Genomic DNA, 19,567 nt, shown 5'->3' with positions numbered 1-19,567 from the left:
CCCCAAGAAATTGGCGCGCATTTACTGCAGTTTCCCTCGCATTTCCAGGAAGTTGTCGGCTCACTTGGTGCACTGCCCTTTGTGTTAATTCAGTTCTGTGTCGTTATTTTCTGTGTTAACCGGCAAAATGTTCGAAGCACGTTTGACGGCGAGTGCCACCTTCAAGAAAATCCTGGATGCCATCAAGGACCTTCTCAATGAAGCCTCCTTTGACTGCTCCGAGTCGGGGATCCAGCTCCAGGCCATGGACAATTCCCACGTCTCTCTGGTGTCCCTTATGTTGCGATCCGATGGTTTCGATAAATACAGATGCGACCGCAACTTAACAATGGGCATGAATCTGGCTAAGTAAGTAGCAAGCTTAAGCACCAATTGTCTTATTCATAATTTTTTCAACAGTATGGCAAAGATATTCAAATGTGCGAACAACGAAGACACGGTCACGATCAAGGCCCAGGACGATGCCGACATAGTCACCTTCATGTTCGAAGCCAAAAAGCAGGAGAAAATCTCCGATTACGAAATGAAACTCATGAATTTGGACCAGGAGCATCTGGGGATTCCTGAGACGGATTTCTCCTGCGTTATTCGCATGCCTTCTGGCGAGTTTGCCAGGATATGCAAGGATTTGGCCCAGTTTGGGGAATCCATCATGATTTCGTGCACGAAAGAAGGAGTTAAATTCTCCACTGGCGGCGATATTGGAACTGCGAACGTGAAAATCGCTCAAACTAACAACTTTGAGAAGGAAGAGGAGTCGGTAACGATCGAAATGCAGGAACCTGTGAGCCTAACTTTCGCCTGCCAGTATTTGAATTCCTTCACGAAAGCTACTCCTCTGGCGTCTCAGGTCCAGTTGTCCATGTCTGACAACGTCCCACTCGTGGTCGAGTACCAGATCCCCGATCTTGGACACCTTAGGTTTTACTTAGCTCCCAAAATTGAAGAGGATGAAAACTAGACTATTTAATTTGAGTCCAATATTCACGTTCTTACTCATTTGTTCACGTTCTGTATTTTTTAAACTAAAATAAAGTGCTACTTTTAATAATTTATTTTTTACAATTTACAACTACGAAACACCAAACTATTAATAATTTTTCTCCCATTCCTCGCGCTCTTCTCTCTCTTTGACCACTTGTTGTACGATTGGGGTCAGGTAAAGGCGGTCTTCTTCCAGTTTAGTCCATTGGTCTTTGGGGAGAATGTCTTTCTGGATTGACAATTGAACGGCTCGAAGGATGCGGTAATTGCGGGCGTCTACTTCTTGCTGTGGCAGTCTGCGAAGTGCTTCCTTTACATCGGCGGTTTCGTCCAAACAGTCGTCTCTCATGAGCCCCAATTTATTGAACCCGGAGATGCTGTACGCCCATTTTTGGAGCGCGCTGCTCATGAAACGTCTCTGAACGAACCCCAAAGACATGATGAGGACAACTAACAATGATAGTAATGAACAGAAATACAAAAAACGTTTTAAAAACAGTACTCGGCTATTAGGTAACAAGTCCTTTTTTATCAAACGTCAATTGAAAACAGTGACTTTCGTTTTGTGGCAACACTGGTTGTGGTCGAAAATTGCGGGGGAATTTTAAATAACTGATTTATTTATTGAACAATTAAAGCATAATTTGGTATTTTAACGATTTCTTCACTCGTGAAATGAGCAGTCGTCCGTCGTAGCTCAACGATGCGAACACCCACGGTTCTGCAAGGGACCACTCGGCGCAGTAGACACTGTCTTCGTGTTCACACCACTGTAAAGGCCCATCTGAAATCCTGAGAACAAGCAAAATTAATTAAATTCAATTAAAGCAAAAAATCAGTCAAATTATTACATTTGCTTTGCTTCTGTTTCATCTTGCATGCAGTCATTGTTGTTTTCTGAACTAACACTTGCAGCACTAGAAACTAAAACTCGAGCATCTGAGCTTGCAGATAGCAAGAGTTGATCATGGAATGGGTTGAAGCGAATGCACCAAACCCTAGAAATTTTTTTTGTTAATTTTTGAAAATTAAATCTTGCCAAAATACCAATGGGAATGATCACTTCTGGAATACACTGGTTGTCCAGTTTGTCTAAAGTCCCAAATTTTGATGAAACCGTCGTCCCCACAAGTGGCAACATGATACTGTTTGTTCATGTTGAAATCTAAGTCTCTTAATAGTTGGCTGTGGACGTTGTCGATGCCCCAAGCCAACTCTCCAGACCTCACATCATATGTCTTCAGGTGTGTTTCCACAGCAGTTGTAAACTAAATTTTTCACGAATAAATAGGTGATCAGAAGCTCACACGAAAAATGCGTACAGGAAAAAATACACGGGTAAAAACCCATATAGACAAAACTTACAAAGACAGAAGATCAATAAACTAAACCGAAATTGTATTTTTTTAATGAGTTAATTTTTCTGTGAGCTTTTACTCATGGGTTTTTCTCTGGATAGGTTTTTTTCTATGAGAGGTAGTTTCCATGTAAAGTTTTTTCTCAGTGCGTTTGTGGGTTTATTTGAGTATTTTTTAGTGTGAGCATTTATCTTGTGGGCTATAACTTACAAAAAAATTTTTCTAACCTGATTGCAACTTTGGTGAGGGTTCCACTTTCCTGTGGTAAACTTCGGGTTATTCTTACCATTTAATTGCACTTTTAAAATACTTCTAGCCTTCTCGCCTGAGACATCCCAAAGCACTACTTGACTTTCCAAAACTGAGGCAACCTTTTCGGCCTCGACTGGATGAAATTCCGTCGTTTTTACCTCATTTCCAAGTGCACTAGTATCAAAACTGGTCACAATTGGTAAACTTTCAACAGTATCAGGATTCTCAGTTTGTGGTAACTTATACAGTGCTGTTTTCATGCAACACGAATTTTCATTTGTAACAGAATTGTAACAAGTGACCAATTTGGTTTCGTCCAAGGGGCTTGAGTTTAGTTTCCAAATTTCCCCTTCAGGGTGGTTGAATACTGAAGTTTTGAGAGTTGAATCCTCGTCATTAAACTCGACTAAATGTATCTGATTCGTGGCTTGCTTGAGAGATTGGGTCCCAATAAGAAAACAAATTTTTTCAATCTCTGCGTTTTGAGGGGCCAAGGCTCGCGCCTAAGCAAAGTGCTATATTAAACATTTCGTCATTTCTACTGAACCATACCTGAAATTCTAACCCGTAAATGACGGAATTTTCATTTTCCATTTTTAACTATTCGTTCTAGACACAGTTCTAGACAAAAAATGTTTATTTTTTTCCCTTTTAAAGGTTATAAACAAACGCAAAAATGGTATAGTAACTTTTGCTTTTGCCGGTTGGTGAATTTTGACAAATGAAGTTACTTCCGTTTATGGCCGTTCCTCTTTTCCTGTGACGGTCAACATGGTGAGTTTTTGGTCCGCTATTTTTTCGTATTTTCAAACTTAAGGGCATTCTTTTGTATATTTTATTGCAACAATCTAATCTTTACGATTGTTACATTCATCGCGACGAAGTTTTTTTGTGCCAAACATTTAATTAACCCGAAATTTTTATTTGCTGTTTTCTCCCCAGCACGTGTTGAAGAGTTGATTTAAGTTTGTTTTATCTGCTTTAGCCACCTAAGAAGGATTCTAAAGCGTCAGCAAAGCAACCCCAAAAGACTCAAAAGAAGAAGGAAGGGTCTGGAGGTGGCAAAGCCAAGAAGAAGGTAAAGTGGTAAATTTGTTCAAGTGGCAAAATTTTACATATTTTTCTGTTCTTGTAGAAGTGGTCCAAAGGAAAAGTCCGCGACAAGCTTAATAACCAAGTTTTGTTCGACAAAGCCACTTATGATAAGTTGTATAAGGAAGTTTCTTCTTACAAGCTCATCACACCCTCAGTGGTTTCAGAAAGATTGAAGGTCCGTGGATCCTTGGCAAGGCGAGCTTTGCTTGAATTGCAACAGAAAGGTAATTTTTGCCTAAGCTTAATCAAAAAATTAATGTATGTTGTGTGATGATAAAACTAAAACCAGAATTGCAGTGATGGCAAAAACTGATTTAATGAGTCTGATTACACTTTTCGCTTTATTTTACATTTATTTTATTATTAGACTTCACGTAATGGATAATTTTTGTTGCAGGTTTAATTAAACAAGTTGTAAAACACAGGGCTCAGCTCATTTACACAAGAACTACGAAGGGTGATGACCAGGCTGCATAAGTTTTATATTAAAATGTATGACTACATTTAATAAATAATTTAAAAACATTCTTGATTTTTTTTATCCAATTCTTTCACAAATCTGTGATGTTTTAAATAATTACTTAAATAATTCTTTACATTTTTGAGCAGACAACAGCTTCAGGGCCGCTGTAAAGTTCCCCAAATTAATGATCATTTTAAAAAAAAATCTACTTTGAGGTTATGTTACACTTCAAGTAACCTAAATAAGTGCCCGTTTGTTGAAAACTATAATTATACGAATTAATTTCAATTAACCTGTGATAATTTACACTGAAAATTACTGGGTGCTAGTTTTTTAACCGGAAATAATGGAGAATTGCGTTTTTAAACAAATTTATTCAGAAGAGAACACACCCCTTCGAGTACATTTTACACTTTTGGAGGATGGAGTAACGCTAATTATATTACAAAACGAAAACGCTTGGAAATCTACAGTTTAGTTTATAATTCACAAGGTTTAGGGCATTTTTATTAAAAAAATATTTTCAGTTGTCCAAGGATGATCTCAAGTATTTTGCTACGGAATACAAGTTAAATTTTGAAGAGTATTGTTCCAAACTGTCCGATTATATAAAAACGGCGGACCCCGACATCATTTTCACGTTCAAAAATAACACATTTTCCATTAACCGCCTCTTGAAGAATTCGCTGAAAGTGAAATTTTTCACATGTAAATTGGAGAAAGTATGATGATTCTTATGTATTAGGCACTTTTACAACTATTATTTTGTAGACTAACTATGTGGAACAAGTTGAACAAATAATGGACACGTTTTACGTGGAAAACACTGAATTATCGGAAAAATTAAACGTTGTGATGAAAGAAAAGGATGAGATTGATAAACGTAATTAACCGCACGTTCAAACCTATTTTAATAAATGATATTTCAGATAAAACGTGCTGTGAGCAGAAGCTGAAAGAACTGATCCAAAAAAAGCAGTCAGATGAGGAAGAGCAGTTTGGCCAGTTTTTATCAATCTTAAATGAGAAAAAATTTCGTATTCAGCACTTGACCGAACTGCTGGAAGCATTTAAGAACGGCAGACCTACAGTGAATTTGCCAGTTAATGTAAAGAGCAAGAAACGAAAAAATGAAACAACTAATCAAACTAAAAAATTGGAAACTATATCAGAATCCGAAGCATCAAACAGTTCAGATATTGACAACAAGACTGATTCAGATGATGCTTCTAATCACGAAGAGAACTCGGTCCCTTCGGAAAGCAAACCTTCAACGTCCGCCCAAGATTTTGATTTTTTGAACGATGACGATATTCCATTGACTTCCAGTTTGCCTAAAAGACTGACCCAGAAAAGGGCCCCAAGTGAAATTCTTGTAAAAACTGTTGACAAAGCTTCAACAGCGCCAAAGACTGAGCCTGAAGAACCACCGAAAAAAGCTAAAAAGAAAGCGTCAATTAATATAAGCACGCAAGACCTTTTGGATATGTTGTAGTCACTGAGTGGCCACGTATGAATTAACTGTATTACTATTGTATTGTCTTTAAAATTCTATAAATAAGACCAAAGTTTAATAATAAAAATAAAATAATTATTCGATTTGAATATTAATCTTTACTTGTTACAATAATTCTTATACAAATATGAACTACAAAAATGACAATCTATTATGATTTGTTTAACCATAGATGCACAGCAATCATACAAAATTTAAACGGTTATAAAATGGTTAAGTCATCGGTAAGTTTGTTCCTCTACCAAACTAAAACTTCAACCCCATGTAGAAAAATGACTGGAAACGAAAAGGAGTCGTGTGCATAATTTACAAGTATCAAGTGCATGCCTAAGTGTTTCCTACTTAAAACTGAACTGACGTTATCATGGAACAAACACTTTGGGAAATTTTGTATCATACTGCGTAAAGTCAATAAAAATCACATAGTGTTAACAAAACCCAAAATTAAACTCGATACAATCAGAAAAACCTAAGTAATCACACGTTTTTAGGGCAAATAGCCAAGTCTCGAAGTACAAAAGTTAAGATGTTTGGCTATTCCTCCCTAAAAACGCTGAAATTCGAACTGAAAACGTGTTTATCAATAATTAGGCTAATGATATTGGTGTTTATTACATTAAAATTTATAACAAGGTTCAAGAAAGAGTGAAACATAACCAGGTTTAAAATAACTATACATACAAGACGGATATTACTATAATATAAATTAGCAGGAAACTGCTACCATACAAAATAAGAGATGACCTGCAAACAAATGTGACTAAATTTTCAGCAACATCCCGACTTGGTTGTTTCAATTGGGCGCCCTTGATCGATCTTCACTTTGCTCGCTTGATCGGCGGCCGAGGACGGGGGCCCCACCCGGTTCTTGATCTCCGCAGCCATCGTCATGAAGGCCTGCTCCACGTTGCTGGCGTTCTTCGCCGAGGTCTCCAAGAACGGGATGCCCAACTGATCCGCGTATTCCTAAAACAAGCCATGAAACAGCCCCTTTGGCCCCACCTCCCGTACCTTAGCCGTTGTGTAATCCACCACTTTCTTCGTAGTAAGATCACTTTTATTTCCCACTAATAACTTGTTTACATTATCGCAAGCGTAACGGTCTATTTCTTCCAACCACTGTTTCACATTATTGAAAGAGTCCTGGTCTGTGCAGTCGTAAACCACTATAATACCGTGTGCCCCCCTGTAATAACTCGAGGTGATCGTTCGGAACCGCTCCTGCCCTGCTGTGTCCCACTGAAAGCACACTGATTAAGTTGGGCCCGAAATTACCTCGGCCACTCACTATTTGCAATTTTATAGTCTTCCCGTCTAAATCGATTGTGCGTATTTTCTATAAACAGACAATTAACAGCACGTTAGGGCAAGTGAGTGGGTACTTACAAAATCTACACCAATGGTACTAATGTAACTTTCCGTATAAGTGTCATCCTGTAAACACGACATAAAAATGCGTTCGGGCCAATGTCTGGCTTTGACTCACCGCAAACCTAAGCAATAGACACGACTTCCCCACGCCGGAGTCCCCGATCAGAAGAAGTTTGAACAAGTAATCGCTGAAAGTGAGAAAAAATCATGAAATTCCTGCAGCGAGCAGCCTTGACTGCGGAGTTTCCCCGAGAGATAACACAAGGAATTCGGATTTTTTCAAATTACTACAAAATCACAAGTTGGAGCGGTTGACTCATGAAGTGCGAGTGACGTGCCACTTGCATATAATTGAGTTGCCGTGAATAGTGGGTGGAAACGCATAGGAAATTGATCGCCGCCACCAGTAAAATGCAAACTCTTCGCTTTTGCCGAATTACGCGAATTGGAAAGCATGATAATTGGGAGAAAAAACCGAAATCCTGACGCAAACTGCGCAATACACGTCAAAAATACTACATTGTAGTTCCAACAAGTCAAAAAATAAATAAATCGATACTTACTATTCTGGATTCATATTTGAAGTATTTATTTTAAACAATAGCTCTAAACACCACTATTTACGTCTGTTTTTCTTTGCTGTCACCCTAATTTACACGTTAAATTACAGAAATTTCATACACAAATAAGCAAATTTAGGACAATGGCTACTGCGATTGACGTATCGCAACAACTTTGTCCTGGTAATTTCAACGGTGGGGCGCAGATGACAGCACTGCAGCGGGCGCGCCACATTCAAAGTTCTGATTAAAACAGGAATGTTATCTTACTCTTATCAGTGGAAATATCAATTAACTGGAACGCGACAAGTATACGCGATGTTTACATTATTAGACCATAAATTCCATTCTTTCTTTTCCTTCTTCGTTTTTCTTCCTTGTTAACTGTGGGGGAACTGCTCGAGGAGGTTTAATAAAATTAGGGAGGGATAATAGTGATAATTTAATAATTATTATAAAATAAGATCATTATAGTACTATATTTTTTATAGTATATAAATATTATTTACCCAAATTATTATTTTTTTATTTTTTTTTAAACCTTTTATTAAACTGTGGTAGATTTTTACACCGATAATATAATAAAGAACAAAATCCAGCAAAATTTGATTGCATTTGTAGTAAAATTACGATAAAAAAAATTAAAAAAAGTTAGATCCTTCCGAAAAAATACCGTAATCAGTCATTGAAAATTAATTTCAATTCAGTTTTCCTGTCACCAACCAAGCAAATTGAAAAGTATTAACGTCTTCAAAAAATCATTTATTCCCGAGGAATACCAAATTTTCATAAAAGATTATACAGAACAAAAATAAAACCAAAAGAATAATCTTTGAAATATGACATACTTGGAACGATATCAGGTAAATAGTTGTTACTGATCTGATGGAAGTTATAAAAAACTCATAAGAAGGTAACAAGTAAAAATGCCACTCTGTAGACCATCTGTATTACACTGGGAATATTAAATTAAGAAAAACCATGAACGAATACAAAAAAAAACAAGAAATAAACTCCAGTTCCCTGAAACGTAAGTACCTGCTTTTTTATTTATTTATTATGACAAATATCAAACAACCGTCTCCAGATGTTCGGCCAATAAATACCTAAAAAAACCTAAATAGCTACGTTACCGCCGCACAGACACTATAATAAAATTTAAATTCGTCACATATTTGTTTGTTATTCCCTAAATCCCATCGGCCCTATCCGTCCATTCTTTGATCACTTGTAAATAATTGAAGGAATTTTGGATCTCCAGTAATTTAACACGTGTTCACTGTCTCTTTTTAATGTTATGACCTGCTTATGGAAAGCCGGACATTGCCCATAAAGCTTAAAATTTGAAGTTTATGTCCAGAAGGTTTATCCAATTTTTACAAAAAGCCCAAAAATATATTTTAGGAAAATAATTGCAAAGTAATTTCGCTATCAGAACACCGGAAATGACAAATATGATACCATTAATTATCAAAGAAACAATAACCGCACACCTACATATCTCCGGTTTATTGCCCATAAAAAATTCATATTCCAGTCGGTAAACCGACAATTCGTGGCTCTTGAAAGTTCACGAAGATAGCGTGTCGTTATAGCACGGTTGGGCACTCATATTGCCGCTAAAAAACCATAACGAATCATTTTTAATTATCACAACCCTAAGAGCTTGGCGGAAACAGCGTGTTGAGATTTATCTCAAGACGTCGAGCGTTTGTTTCAAGTCTGTGACAAGAAATTTTCAAAGGACACCAAAGAATACAAATGTGAATGCAGCTGCACATACTAATCGAGTACAAATTCTAGTTATCTGATTTTTGTAAGTGTAAAAATTTAAAAAACGTGTAAATGCTAATTAATCGACTTTTATTCTCCCGAAATTAATAATTGACATAAATAGCGAATTTTGCAAAAATTCAAGTCATTTCACATTCCTGGAATTGTAATAAATAATTATAATTAATCAATAATTATCTCCGAGAACATGAATTTGCTTTTTGCAAGTATTGTTTCTAGTTGTTACACAACGTAAAGACGGGATGCGAAACAGAAACGTGACAATTAAATTTCAAAAGGGATTAGAAAGGGTCTTCTCTGGAGGTTGGTATTTATTATCTAGGAAAACATGCCCGCTTTGCAGACGTTTGTTAAATAATTATTGTACTGTAACATCTAGCTTTATTACGCATTACCTAAAATTTAATTTGTTCCTAATTTTGTTTCGAAATACTTTATCTATAGTATATTTTTAGAGTTACTGCCAATAAAGTGTGTTTAAAAATTTTATTTTCATTATTTTCAACCCTTCTTTCAATTTTCCTAAAATAATATTGGTACTTAAACAGTGTGTCCCAACGAGTTTATTTTGAAAATTTTCAAATACTGTTCAAAATTTTATTATTTGATTCCCTCCTGATTAATTATGATAATCATCGTATTCATACAAGTTAAAAAAATATATTAAAGACTGTTCTAATTGTAAATTGAAATGATTACAAAGCAATTCTTACAGAATTCAAAAAATAACTTTCAAATGTAAAAAAAACTAGCTTCTGTAGTCGAAAGGAGAATTTTTCTTTTAAGAATGTTAATGTTTAGTTTCTGTTACCATCGGAAGTTTTGCTAGAAAAATAATCTGCTTTATAGCGTACCAACCCTGTCCAAGTAATTTAGTACCAAAAAAGCGATAAAAAATTGCCTACATAAAGTAATTCTTGCAATAAGCATGTATCACCTAATCAGTAAAATGAAAAAATTGTACAGTATAATTAAAAAAAAATGTTTTAGTCGACAAGTTGAAATTAAAAAATAGCCTACACCAAAATTCAAATCCAAAAGCACTGTTTTCGGAATTTGCATTAATCGTCCTTGTGTTGAAAACGCCTGTAATCACCTCCAGATAAAAGCGCTTTTTATCGCCAGTTCTTCAGCTTATCACATTTCACTAGTATAACATTTCCCAGAAAATGCTCAAGAGGTGTGTCAAAATCGTTCTTTTCCCGTATTTGTAAACCATTAGCAGTGTATTTATGCGAACTGCGCATGGTGGTGAAGGGAGGGATATGCAACCCCTAGTTGGGCAAGGGAAGGGCAGAAAGTGCACGAAATTCCTGATATCCAAGGAAGGTCGCAGTACCCACACCGCACAGAAGTGAGATAAGTGGTGTTAAAAATATTGAAGTGTGTCAACAACAAACGGCCAGTTTATGGAATTATGTGAGTTATTTCTCATATTTGGCTCCATTGTAAGCATTATGTGTCTCGTTGTGTTAGATTAGTTTCGCAATTTGCAGTAGTTAACTAGATAATTATAACCTCGTCCAAAACATTACTATTTTAGCAAATAGTAGGTACACAACACCAAAATTTTTAGACCAAAATAAAAACAGCTAGCTTTATCATTTTATCAATCATGGGGTTGTTTATTTACAAAATATAATTTTGCAATAACCCATCATTAACATTAATACAAATGATTAAACAAAAATAGCAATAGGGTAAATCGGGGTAAACTTTAGCGGCGAAAAAAATATACAGTACAACCGGAAAAGTACTGACATTGGGCCTAGTTCGTGAAAAATGTTTTTCTTTTCTAATAGTCAAACATATTGTGTTCTCTGTCTATCTTTTTCTGTTTCACAATGGTTGTAGTAAATCTAACGATCCTCTTCTGCGTGCTCAAAGCGCTGGTCCCGTTATAGAAGCTAGCAGCAAGCTCTGTCCCTGACCTACGCAAACAATTTCATATGAATGTAGGGCGAGATGTAGAGCAGTGGTCCCCAACAAATCACCACCCAAAATTATTTATCTTTGCATTTATTTTGCTTTCTTGTTTCATAACAACTGATTTTTTGTTTATTATTTACTCCCTCAAATCAACCGGCCTGAAAGTAACCCAATTGAGCCACTGATGTGGGGTGGTTCATGATATTGTTTTTGTTAATTTCACGTTAATAAAAAAATCATTCCCAACCAATTTTTCTCGTCATGTGTTGATAATTTGGCACTAATGGTCGAATGCCCTTCTGTTGGGATTCGGGGTGTAAAAGGGCAGGGCGCATGTGTGGCGGCACCCCTGATTCCTTTTCCAAGAACTCAATAATCCGAATATCTTCGGAACCACCCTCCAATCTGAATTTTTTACCGAACCGGGCAATTTCTCTTTGCCGGAGGAAACTCTAGACACAATACCTTGCACATGTTCACTTGTTGTAAAAAGATCTCGTTTTTGAAAAGCATGGGCTGTAAAGTTTCGAAATTGCTCATTGTGTGGATTTATTGTTGGGAAAACTGGTTTCGCATCTCAGCATCTGGTGACCATCGGTGTTTTGCAGGCCTACGTATTATTATACCCGTATTAGTTAAGAGGCTGAAAGATTTGAGGGACATTCGCTTATAATTTCGTGCTTTTTCTACCTGCTATGGGTTGCCGGGGTTGGGGATGTTTGTTCAAGGCTGCTGGTGGAGTAAACGATTCTTTTCGGCAAAAATTCAGGTCTTTGCTCTTTTACGAAACCAAAAATAAACAAGTGACAGCGTTGGAATGATTGTATTAAAGCATCGCAAACATTGCTTCTCTAAATGATTACTGACGATTTTCTACTAATTTGAAAAATAGGACTATTATTGTGAAAACTTATTAGTTTATACTATGCACCAGATGTTCCAATCAATTTATAGATTAATCAATGTCGGGATGGCGATTTGTTCGACTGATTTTAAATTAAGTTCATTATTTTATAATTTCAAGTGTTAATAGCTAGCGCATTAAATGTGCTATTAGCCTGAAGATTAATGTCACTTAACACTTAAAATTATTTTTCTACTCTTTGAGTAGAAAGCTTGTTAACATATTTTTTAGATGAAACAAAAATAAACGGGATATCAATTCTCGCCGCTCAGAACATAAAATATTGTCCTTTGATGGTTCATTATTTTATTTCACTTTGAATTTTATTGTAGAAATTAGACACTGATAGCGCTATAAACGCATTTCTTTGGCCATAAACTTTTTTTAGAAAAGAAAAAATATTTCTGGTAACATTAATTTACGAATCCAATTAATTACTGGCCGGAATTATGGTTTGCTTTCACTTCATTAATCAAATCTATTTCCCAAAACTACTTTATTTATTTGTAACGAACCAATCATTTTTATGAGGTAAACTGAACCAATTTAAAAAATATTCACCATATAAATGCACTTAATTACAAAACGTGCTTTTTAATCAAATTGAAAACTGTAATAAATGTGAATAACTAACTTCCTCACAACTAATTTTATTTGGTTCCTTTCTGAAAATAGTTTAATAAGGATTGATAACTAGAAATAAAATAAAATCAATATAGTTATGTACCTAGCACAACTATATTTTTAATAAGAGATAATAAATTAGTTGATTAACGAATTAACGACATATCTAATAAAAATCTTAGGGAACGGTTTGAGTTCTAGTTCTGGATTACACGCATATTAAAAATGTAATCACTAATAAATAGGTAGTTAGGTAGGATGTTTGTTTTTTTTATGAAAAGAAGTATTCAAGTGGATTTGTAAGTGGTGTTTTAGCAAATTTCTCAATAAAGTTTTCTACTTAAAATAAATCAATCACCATTCTATTCAATGAAAAATAAATTTTACTATGAAACCATTTTTTGTTTAATGTAAATTAAAATAATAAAGTCGGCTATTTTTTTGACTAGTAGTAGTTTTTACTCTTTTTATATGATTTTAAAGACATCTGAGAACTTTAAGCGTTTTCGTACGAATGTTATTTTTTTTTGTGGGAACATTTTAATTTAATTTTAATTTGAGATAGTGAAAACACGTTGCTGTGGGAAACGTGTTTTAAAATAGTGTTTTTAATTTATTATATTAAAAAGAAGACTTAAAATGTTACCAACAAAAAAACAAAATAAAAAATATGAAAATATTGTTAATCGAAATTTTAAAATTTCTAGTCTTTCTAAAACATAAGGATATGTACAAGATGTTTTGAATAATAATTCTTAAGAAACTTGTTCCTAGCCCCAAAATTGCGTTGGTTTGAATTTTTAATTTTATCTAATTCATGTTTTGGCAATTTCTAAGCTTCATATGTTTTAGAATGACGTAAGAATTATTTTTTTTTTGTAAGGGATTCAATATTATTAATTAATTTTAATTATAAAAGGTAAAAATATAAATACATTCTAAAAAAATTCAGATGCATGTACAAATATAAAATTCTATATTATTTAATAAAAAAACGTTGAATTCAGTGTGACTATTAGTTTTTGAAACACAGTAAAAATCTACTTTTAATAGAATAGACTCATCTTGTACACCTTGCACTGTTAGAGCTTTTCGAAATGAATAAAATTTTATGTTTGTTTGACCATTTTATTTGTTTTTAATTAGTTTTATTAAAAAAAATGCCATTTTGAGAGGTCGGACTTAATCATTTCTGTTGTTGAAAAAATAAGGTATAGAAACATGATTTATTTGCAGCCGAAGTCCATTAGGAAGTCCTCACCAGTCCCAGGATGTCTTGCAACAGTAACCCAACATCCACGTGCTCGTCTGCATCGAACTGCAACGACATGGACAGTTTGGTCTGCAACATCATATCGGTGGCTTTGCAAGACATATGTGGGAACTGCGATGAAGGAGCCAAAGCAACATCAAGATGCATCGACTGCAGCGAACTTTTATGCGACCCTTGCGTTAGAGCCCACCAACGCGTACGTGTAACCAAAGACCACCGAATTAACAAATTTTCGAATAATCTTGTCTCATCACCCACGACTATCGACTCAGCGGTCTGCTCGCCCGAGGTAATAAAAATTCACAACGAAATAAATGAAAATAATTCAAATTTTTACAGACTAGGAACAGTCCTTGCGCCGCAATAAACACAATCTGTGATATTCATCGGGAGCCTAATAGGCTCTTTTGTGCAACATGTTATACTCCAGCCTGCAGCGACTGTGTCCTAAGCGACCACGTTTCGCACGAGTTATCCTATGTCCAAGAATGCGATAATACGATTCTAATGCATACCAAATTAAATAATGAAACCAGAAGTGCAATGACGGCAGTTGCAGAAGCAATGGAAAATGTCAAGTTTATGTCCACCAAAATTCACCTCAAGCTGCAAAAGACGACGGTGGATGTGCAGAACGTCTTTAAAAAGTAAGTAAAAGTATGGAAAAATTCCGAAAATGTTCCGCCGTTTACCCCAAATAACAATAACTGGCGCTTATTGACTTTCTAAACACACAAGAATGTTACATCGTTTAAATTAATTGAAATCTCGCTCCAAATTGATAAAATTCCCATGGCAATTTTCTAAAAATTAAATCATTCGATAGTCCACCGTTTTCTTTTCAACAATATTTATAACATTAATGAAACAGGAAATTGCATAACATACAATTTTTCAAAGAACTATTGCATAACTTGACCTAAGAAAAACATGTATGTCACTTATCCTACAACCTCAAGGTATTTTCACTTTAGTCTCCATAATTACTCAATGATTTAGTTGATAGAAAATATTGTAATTCTTTTAAATTTCCGATATTGTTGAATTCGGAACTTTACACTTTAAATTTTCCAGTTATGAACTAATTGGCAAAATATTATCTATTAGTTCAATTCTTTGTCCAATTAATTCAGTAATAATAATCACGTAATTAAATGTCAGTGCAGACTAAAGTATCCCCAGAATTTACGTTTTTTGTAAAAGGCGCTTGTGTTTGGAGTTTCACTTTCACAAGCTCGATATTGGACAATCGACGGCATTTTCTGCACATATTTTCTTTTCAGAGCAAAAACATTTTTCTTTTAATTTACGATGCGAAATAGGTAAAATTAAAAATTTTCGTTTAATTCACGAACACAACCTCAGAATTTAATATTTTAGGATGAAAAACTAACATGGTCATAACTTATAAACATTCAAGTCTTCACAAAATTTGCAACATTTTTAGTTAGACACCACAATAAAAACTCTGGATATGTAACAAACAGACTAGAGAGTCTGAAATACGGATTGTACAAGTCTATGGAAATCCTTTAAAAAGTGGGAAAAGAACAATTAATTACAAATTATAATTGATTTGTAAAAAAAATAAAACAAATCAGTTTGACTTAAGTGTTATACTTGTAAAAAAACTACATTTTGACACTCCAGTAATATTCCTAACTTCATTGGATTTTGAATAATGACATTATTTTTTGAATAATGACATTATTTTTAATGTTTTTAAATTTCAACCGACATTTTTGTTTACTGTTTTTAATAGTATACTCTTTCTGGTTTAAAAAAAACAGTAACCAAAAAAATAATTAAACATGACAAATTAAATAAAACATAGATTATTGTACACAAAAGACTTTATTATTTTGTTCTTCTTTTATTTTATAAGAAGCGATTGTTCTTTATCATATTTTTCACAATAATTACCATGAAAAGACTGTGAATCCAAAACACAAAAAAATAATAAAAACAACAACAACAACAGAAAGATGAAGCCGAATAAAGGGATTTTTTATGGTTCTTTATTGGTTGTTAGAAAAATAAAGAAGTATAAATGGCGTCTTTACTCAAAAGCAAATAAAATCGACCTGTTCGAAAGGATTCGCTTAGAAATAACTGAGTGTTTTGGTTAATAATTGTTAGTTTTGATTCAGTCTGGATAGTATCGTGTATAACATAAAAAGTACATTAATTATTATTTTGTTGAAAAACTTCATCTGTAATATACAATAACGATTGTTGTCGTTGTGCTAATCCGATAATTTCCCCCTCGGATCGTATTTATGTTCGAAAATTAACTCATTGCAATTATTTAAAAAAAATAAAAATTTTATATCAATAAGTTAAAACCAGCTTTGTAACTTATAGGTATTTCTTTAATTTCTTTTTTTCTGATAAAAATAACATGGCCTTTAAGTACATATAAGAAAAAAATGTCACGCAATATTATCAAAAATGTCATTTTACTTAAAAAAATACAGTTGAACACTGGTCCTACGTATAATGGGGCCCTCAGCACGATAAAGTGAAAACGCGTATAATGAAGAATGTATAATGATAATATTATTTAATAATAACGTGAATGGTTCTTTATTGATACCATAAAGAATAATTGATGACTTTGCGTCATACGAGTGAAACATAAACTAATACCTAGTTCTTGGTAAGGTATTCAAAGTAGTAATAAATTTAAAACATATTAACATCTACTAGATCAAAACTTTCGTAGAAAAAAACTTGGTCCTACTGTGATATGATACCAACCAAAAATAAAATACTGAATAAAAATAAGCAAAGTAGCAATTGTTTCATCCCATCTTTCCTTCACTCCAGATACGTCACAGCTTTAGAACGTCGCGCCCAAGAGCTCGTGAGCAAAATCGAGCAAATCCAGCGGTTCAAAGCCTACCGCCTCCTCTCGCAAATGGAGCGCCTCCGCCTGGCCCAAGCCCGCCTCACCTACGTCTCCAACATCCTCAACGCGTCCTTCGCCAGCGCCACCAACAGCGAATTCATCATCGCCAACGAAAAGGCCTACAACGAGCTCAAATCCATCCGGTCCGTTCAGGCCGAACTCGTCCCATGCGAAGACGACTACATCCGCTTCACGGCCGTCGACAACGGCCTCTTCTCCGCCATCAACTCCCTGGGCAACATCAACACCAGCTCGGCCATGAGCTGGGGCCCCGAGCCCTCCACACCCCTGGCAACCGAGATTTTGAAAATGTCCGACATCAACCAAAACTGCCGGCCGCTGTACGGCGTCGTCGACCAAGTGTCGGTCAAGCACGTCGGCTCAGCCTCCCCCATGATTTTCGCAAAGGAAGGGGTGGAGGACGGGCAGTTGTGCCGCCCCTGGGGGGTTTGTTGCAACAGCCTGGGGCACATTATAGTCACAGATCGGAGCAACAACCGGATTCAAGTTTTCGACTCGAATGGCAAATTTTTGTACAAGTTTGGCAAACAAGGGAGTGGTTTGGGCCAGTTTGAACGCCCGGCTGGGATCACCGTGAGCCCCGTTAACCACATCGTAGTGGCCGATAAAGACAACCACCGCATCCAGATCTTCAAAATGGACGGTACCTTTATCCTGACTTTTGGGGAAAAAGGGACGCAAAATGGGCAATTCAACTACCCATGGGACGTTGCGTGCAACTCCCAAGGCGATATCGTGGTCTCCGACACCCGCAACCACCGCATACAACTGTTTACGGGGGCTGGGGCCTTTATTAACAAGTACGGCTTCGAAGGCAACTCCTCCATGTGGAAGTTCTTCGATTGTCCGCGCGGGGTTTGCTTCACTCCAGCCGGCAACGTCATGGTGACCGACTTCAACAACCACCGCATCGTTATCATTGACAAGGACTTCGTCCGGGCGCAGTTTCTGGGCGAGGAGGGGTCGAAGGACAAGCAGTTTTTGCGCCCCCAGGGAATTATTTGCGACGATCAGGGGAATATCGTTGTTGCCGATTCGAAAAATCACCGGATTCAGGTGTTTGACAGTTTCGGGAACTTCTTGTTCCAGCTGGGAAGGCCGGGGAAGGGCCCCGGGGAGTTTGACAGGCCCAGTGGCCTTTGCCTCAGCCCGACAGGGCGCATAATCGTCGTGGATTTTGCCAACGCAAGGGTTCAGGTTTTTTGAGACGCGCTCATAGATTAGGGAATTGACTCAGGGTTTGTTGCCACAAAGAGAAACTCCTCAGGTAATAACTGACCTCGTGTAGTTAAATTTAACGAATTTATTTTATTTGGTTGATTAGGATCATTGTAAATATGTTATTAGCAATTGACAATTCAGGACCTGTAAGTTACCAATTAAGACTGAAACAAGACTGATTGTGAATAGGATCCTATTTTTGCTAGGGGCGCCTTTGATAATTAGAGAGCCGGTGTTGCGATTAGCGTTTAACTGATATTTACTCGTGTAGCCTTGTAGTAGGAAAGGAATATTTTGCTAAGCAATGTTCGAACGTTACCTGGTGTTGTCCGAGCGGGCAACCTTTAATTAGTCGCCATTTCTACTGTGTTAAGTAAAAGTGTGGCATAACATGCTTATTTTACCATGTTTAAATTGATTTTGTTGTATTATGAATGTTTTAATTATTTTAAACTATCTGTGGTTCTCCGTCAGCAACTATAAAGATAAAATATGCTGGTGGAGCGTTTATAATCATCAGCCGATGATGCAAATAACGAATAATTTTAGTATTATTAGGTTAAAAACTTGAAAAGTATTAACACTGAACGAATATTTTTCACTCTGACTGACTACTTCTAAAATTTGATATTAACTTAGTTATTAAGGTTTCGAGTCCATCACATGATGACCGAAGTTAAGTACTTCGTGAACGGTCATGTGAGCATGCTTATTTTTATTTAGGTGTTACTAATGATTTCGTTCTTCTGCAGCGTTAGTTTTTGTACGTTTTGTTTCCGCCAGTGATGTGACACTCTTTGCGCAAACCAATTTATTTTTCTTGACGCCAGAGACGTATCACATCATGCGGCTTTTGTTTAGGTACTTTCGATTGTGTCTTATGTTTTGTTTTCCTTTTAATATTTTTATTGCAATAATTGTGCAGCGTTTCCGGTGGAAACTTGCCAAAAATATTCATAGGGCTGTTACGACAAGGCCATACGGCAAGTCCTTCATTTGATTTTGATTTGTATTAGTTTAATACACCTTTTTATGTGGTGCAATTTAAGTAATATACAGTTCCTATCGACAAGTGTGTTTTTTTCCCCACAAATTCCCAAAACTATTGAGGTCGTCGTCTGGGATCACACCTGTGCACTCCAAATACCATTTCACTTTTGTGCTGGCGGCGTTTCTCTGGCTAGTTTTTTCTTTTCTTTTATTTACTTTTACTCCAGTTCAGTATCTCATCGCAGATCTCGCCACTAAAGTAATTAACCACCAGAAAAAGATTTTCCCAATGATTGATTCC

At 35.9% G+C, this 19,567-nt stretch overlaps 7 protein-coding genes across 7 annotated transcripts; 4 read left to right on the top strand and 3 right to left on the bottom strand.

Annotated features, from left to right (window-relative positions):
• Positions 1-3: 3 nt before the first annotated feature.
• On the top strand, positions 4-1,051 carry PCNA (Proliferating cell nuclear antigen). The gene is made up of 2 exons (XM_970103.5): positions 4-348; positions 400-1,051. Exons 1-2 carry the CDS (start codon positions 128-130, stop codon positions 959-961), a joined length of 783 nt encoding a protein of 260 aa, XP_975196.1. The 5' UTR covers positions 4-127; the 3' UTR covers positions 962-1,051.
• LOC664078 (cytochrome b-c1 complex subunit 7) lies at positions 1,040-1,579 on the bottom strand. The gene is made up of 2 exons (XM_008197656.3): positions 1,487-1,579; positions 1,040-1,434 (listed from the first exon to the last, which is right to left on the bottom strand). Exon 2 carries the CDS (start codon positions 1,421-1,423, stop codon positions 1,091-1,093), a length of 333 nt encoding a protein of 110 aa, XP_008195878.1. The 5' UTR covers positions 1,424-1,434; positions 1,487-1,579; the 3' UTR covers positions 1,040-1,090.
• Positions 1,580-1,583: 4 nt separating this feature from the next.
• Positions 1,584-3,288, bottom strand: LOC664069 (uncharacterized protein). Its single transcript, XM_970087.4, has 5 exons — positions 3,147-3,288; positions 2,570-3,097; positions 2,032-2,252; positions 1,836-1,982; positions 1,584-1,776 (listed from the first exon to the last, which is right to left on the bottom strand). Exons 1-5 carry the CDS (start codon positions 3,186-3,188, stop codon positions 1,617-1,619), a joined length of 1,098 nt encoding a protein of 365 aa, XP_975180.1. The 5' UTR covers positions 3,189-3,288; the 3' UTR covers positions 1,584-1,616.
• On the top strand, positions 3,251-4,214 carry RpS25 (Ribosomal protein S25). Its single transcript, XM_970077.4, has 4 exons — positions 3,251-3,368; positions 3,580-3,672; positions 3,730-3,913; positions 4,087-4,214. Exons 1-4 carry the CDS (start codon positions 3,366-3,368, stop codon positions 4,164-4,166), a joined length of 360 nt encoding a protein of 119 aa, XP_975170.2. The 5' UTR covers positions 3,251-3,365; the 3' UTR covers positions 4,167-4,214.
• Positions 4,215-4,351: 137 nt separating this feature from the next.
• LOC103313699 (uncharacterized) lies at positions 4,352-5,757 on the top strand. The gene is made up of 4 exons (XM_008197653.3): positions 4,352-4,624; positions 4,680-4,874; positions 4,924-5,035; positions 5,082-5,757. The coding sequence occupies exons 1-4, from the start codon at positions 4,499-4,501 to the stop codon at positions 5,645-5,647; spliced, it is 999 nt and encodes a 332-aa protein (XP_008195875.1). The 5' UTR covers positions 4,352-4,498; the 3' UTR covers positions 5,648-5,757.
• On the bottom strand, positions 5,744-7,790 carry Rab1. The gene is made up of 6 exons (XM_970057.5): positions 7,603-7,790; positions 7,155-7,227; positions 7,055-7,102; positions 6,957-7,004; positions 6,680-6,907; positions 5,744-6,634 (listed from the first exon to the last, which is right to left on the bottom strand). Exons 1-6 carry the CDS (start codon positions 7,614-7,616, stop codon positions 6,437-6,439), a joined length of 609 nt encoding a protein of 202 aa, XP_975150.1. The 5' UTR covers positions 7,617-7,790; the 3' UTR covers positions 5,744-6,436.
• Positions 7,791-10,525: 2,735 nt separating this feature from the next.
• Positions 10,526-19,348, top strand: wech. The gene is made up of 4 exons (XM_970040.4): positions 10,526-10,812; positions 14,087-14,412; positions 14,463-14,770; positions 16,953-19,348. The coding sequence occupies exons 2-4, from the start codon at positions 14,122-14,124 to the stop codon at positions 18,259-18,261; spliced, it is 1,908 nt and encodes a 635-aa protein (XP_975133.1). The 5' UTR covers positions 10,526-10,812; positions 14,087-14,121; the 3' UTR covers positions 18,262-19,348.
• The last annotated feature ends 219 nt before the right edge of the window (positions 19,349-19,567 follow it).

Source organism: Tribolium castaneum, chromosome 3, assembly GCF_031307605.1.
Source record: "Tribolium castaneum strain GA2 chromosome 3, icTriCast1.1, whole genome shotgun sequence".
NCBI classification, from domain to species: Eukaryota; Metazoa; Arthropoda; class Insecta; order Coleoptera; family Tenebrionidae; genus Tribolium; species Tribolium castaneum.
This window is presented reverse-complemented; position numbering and strand designations above follow the sequence as displayed.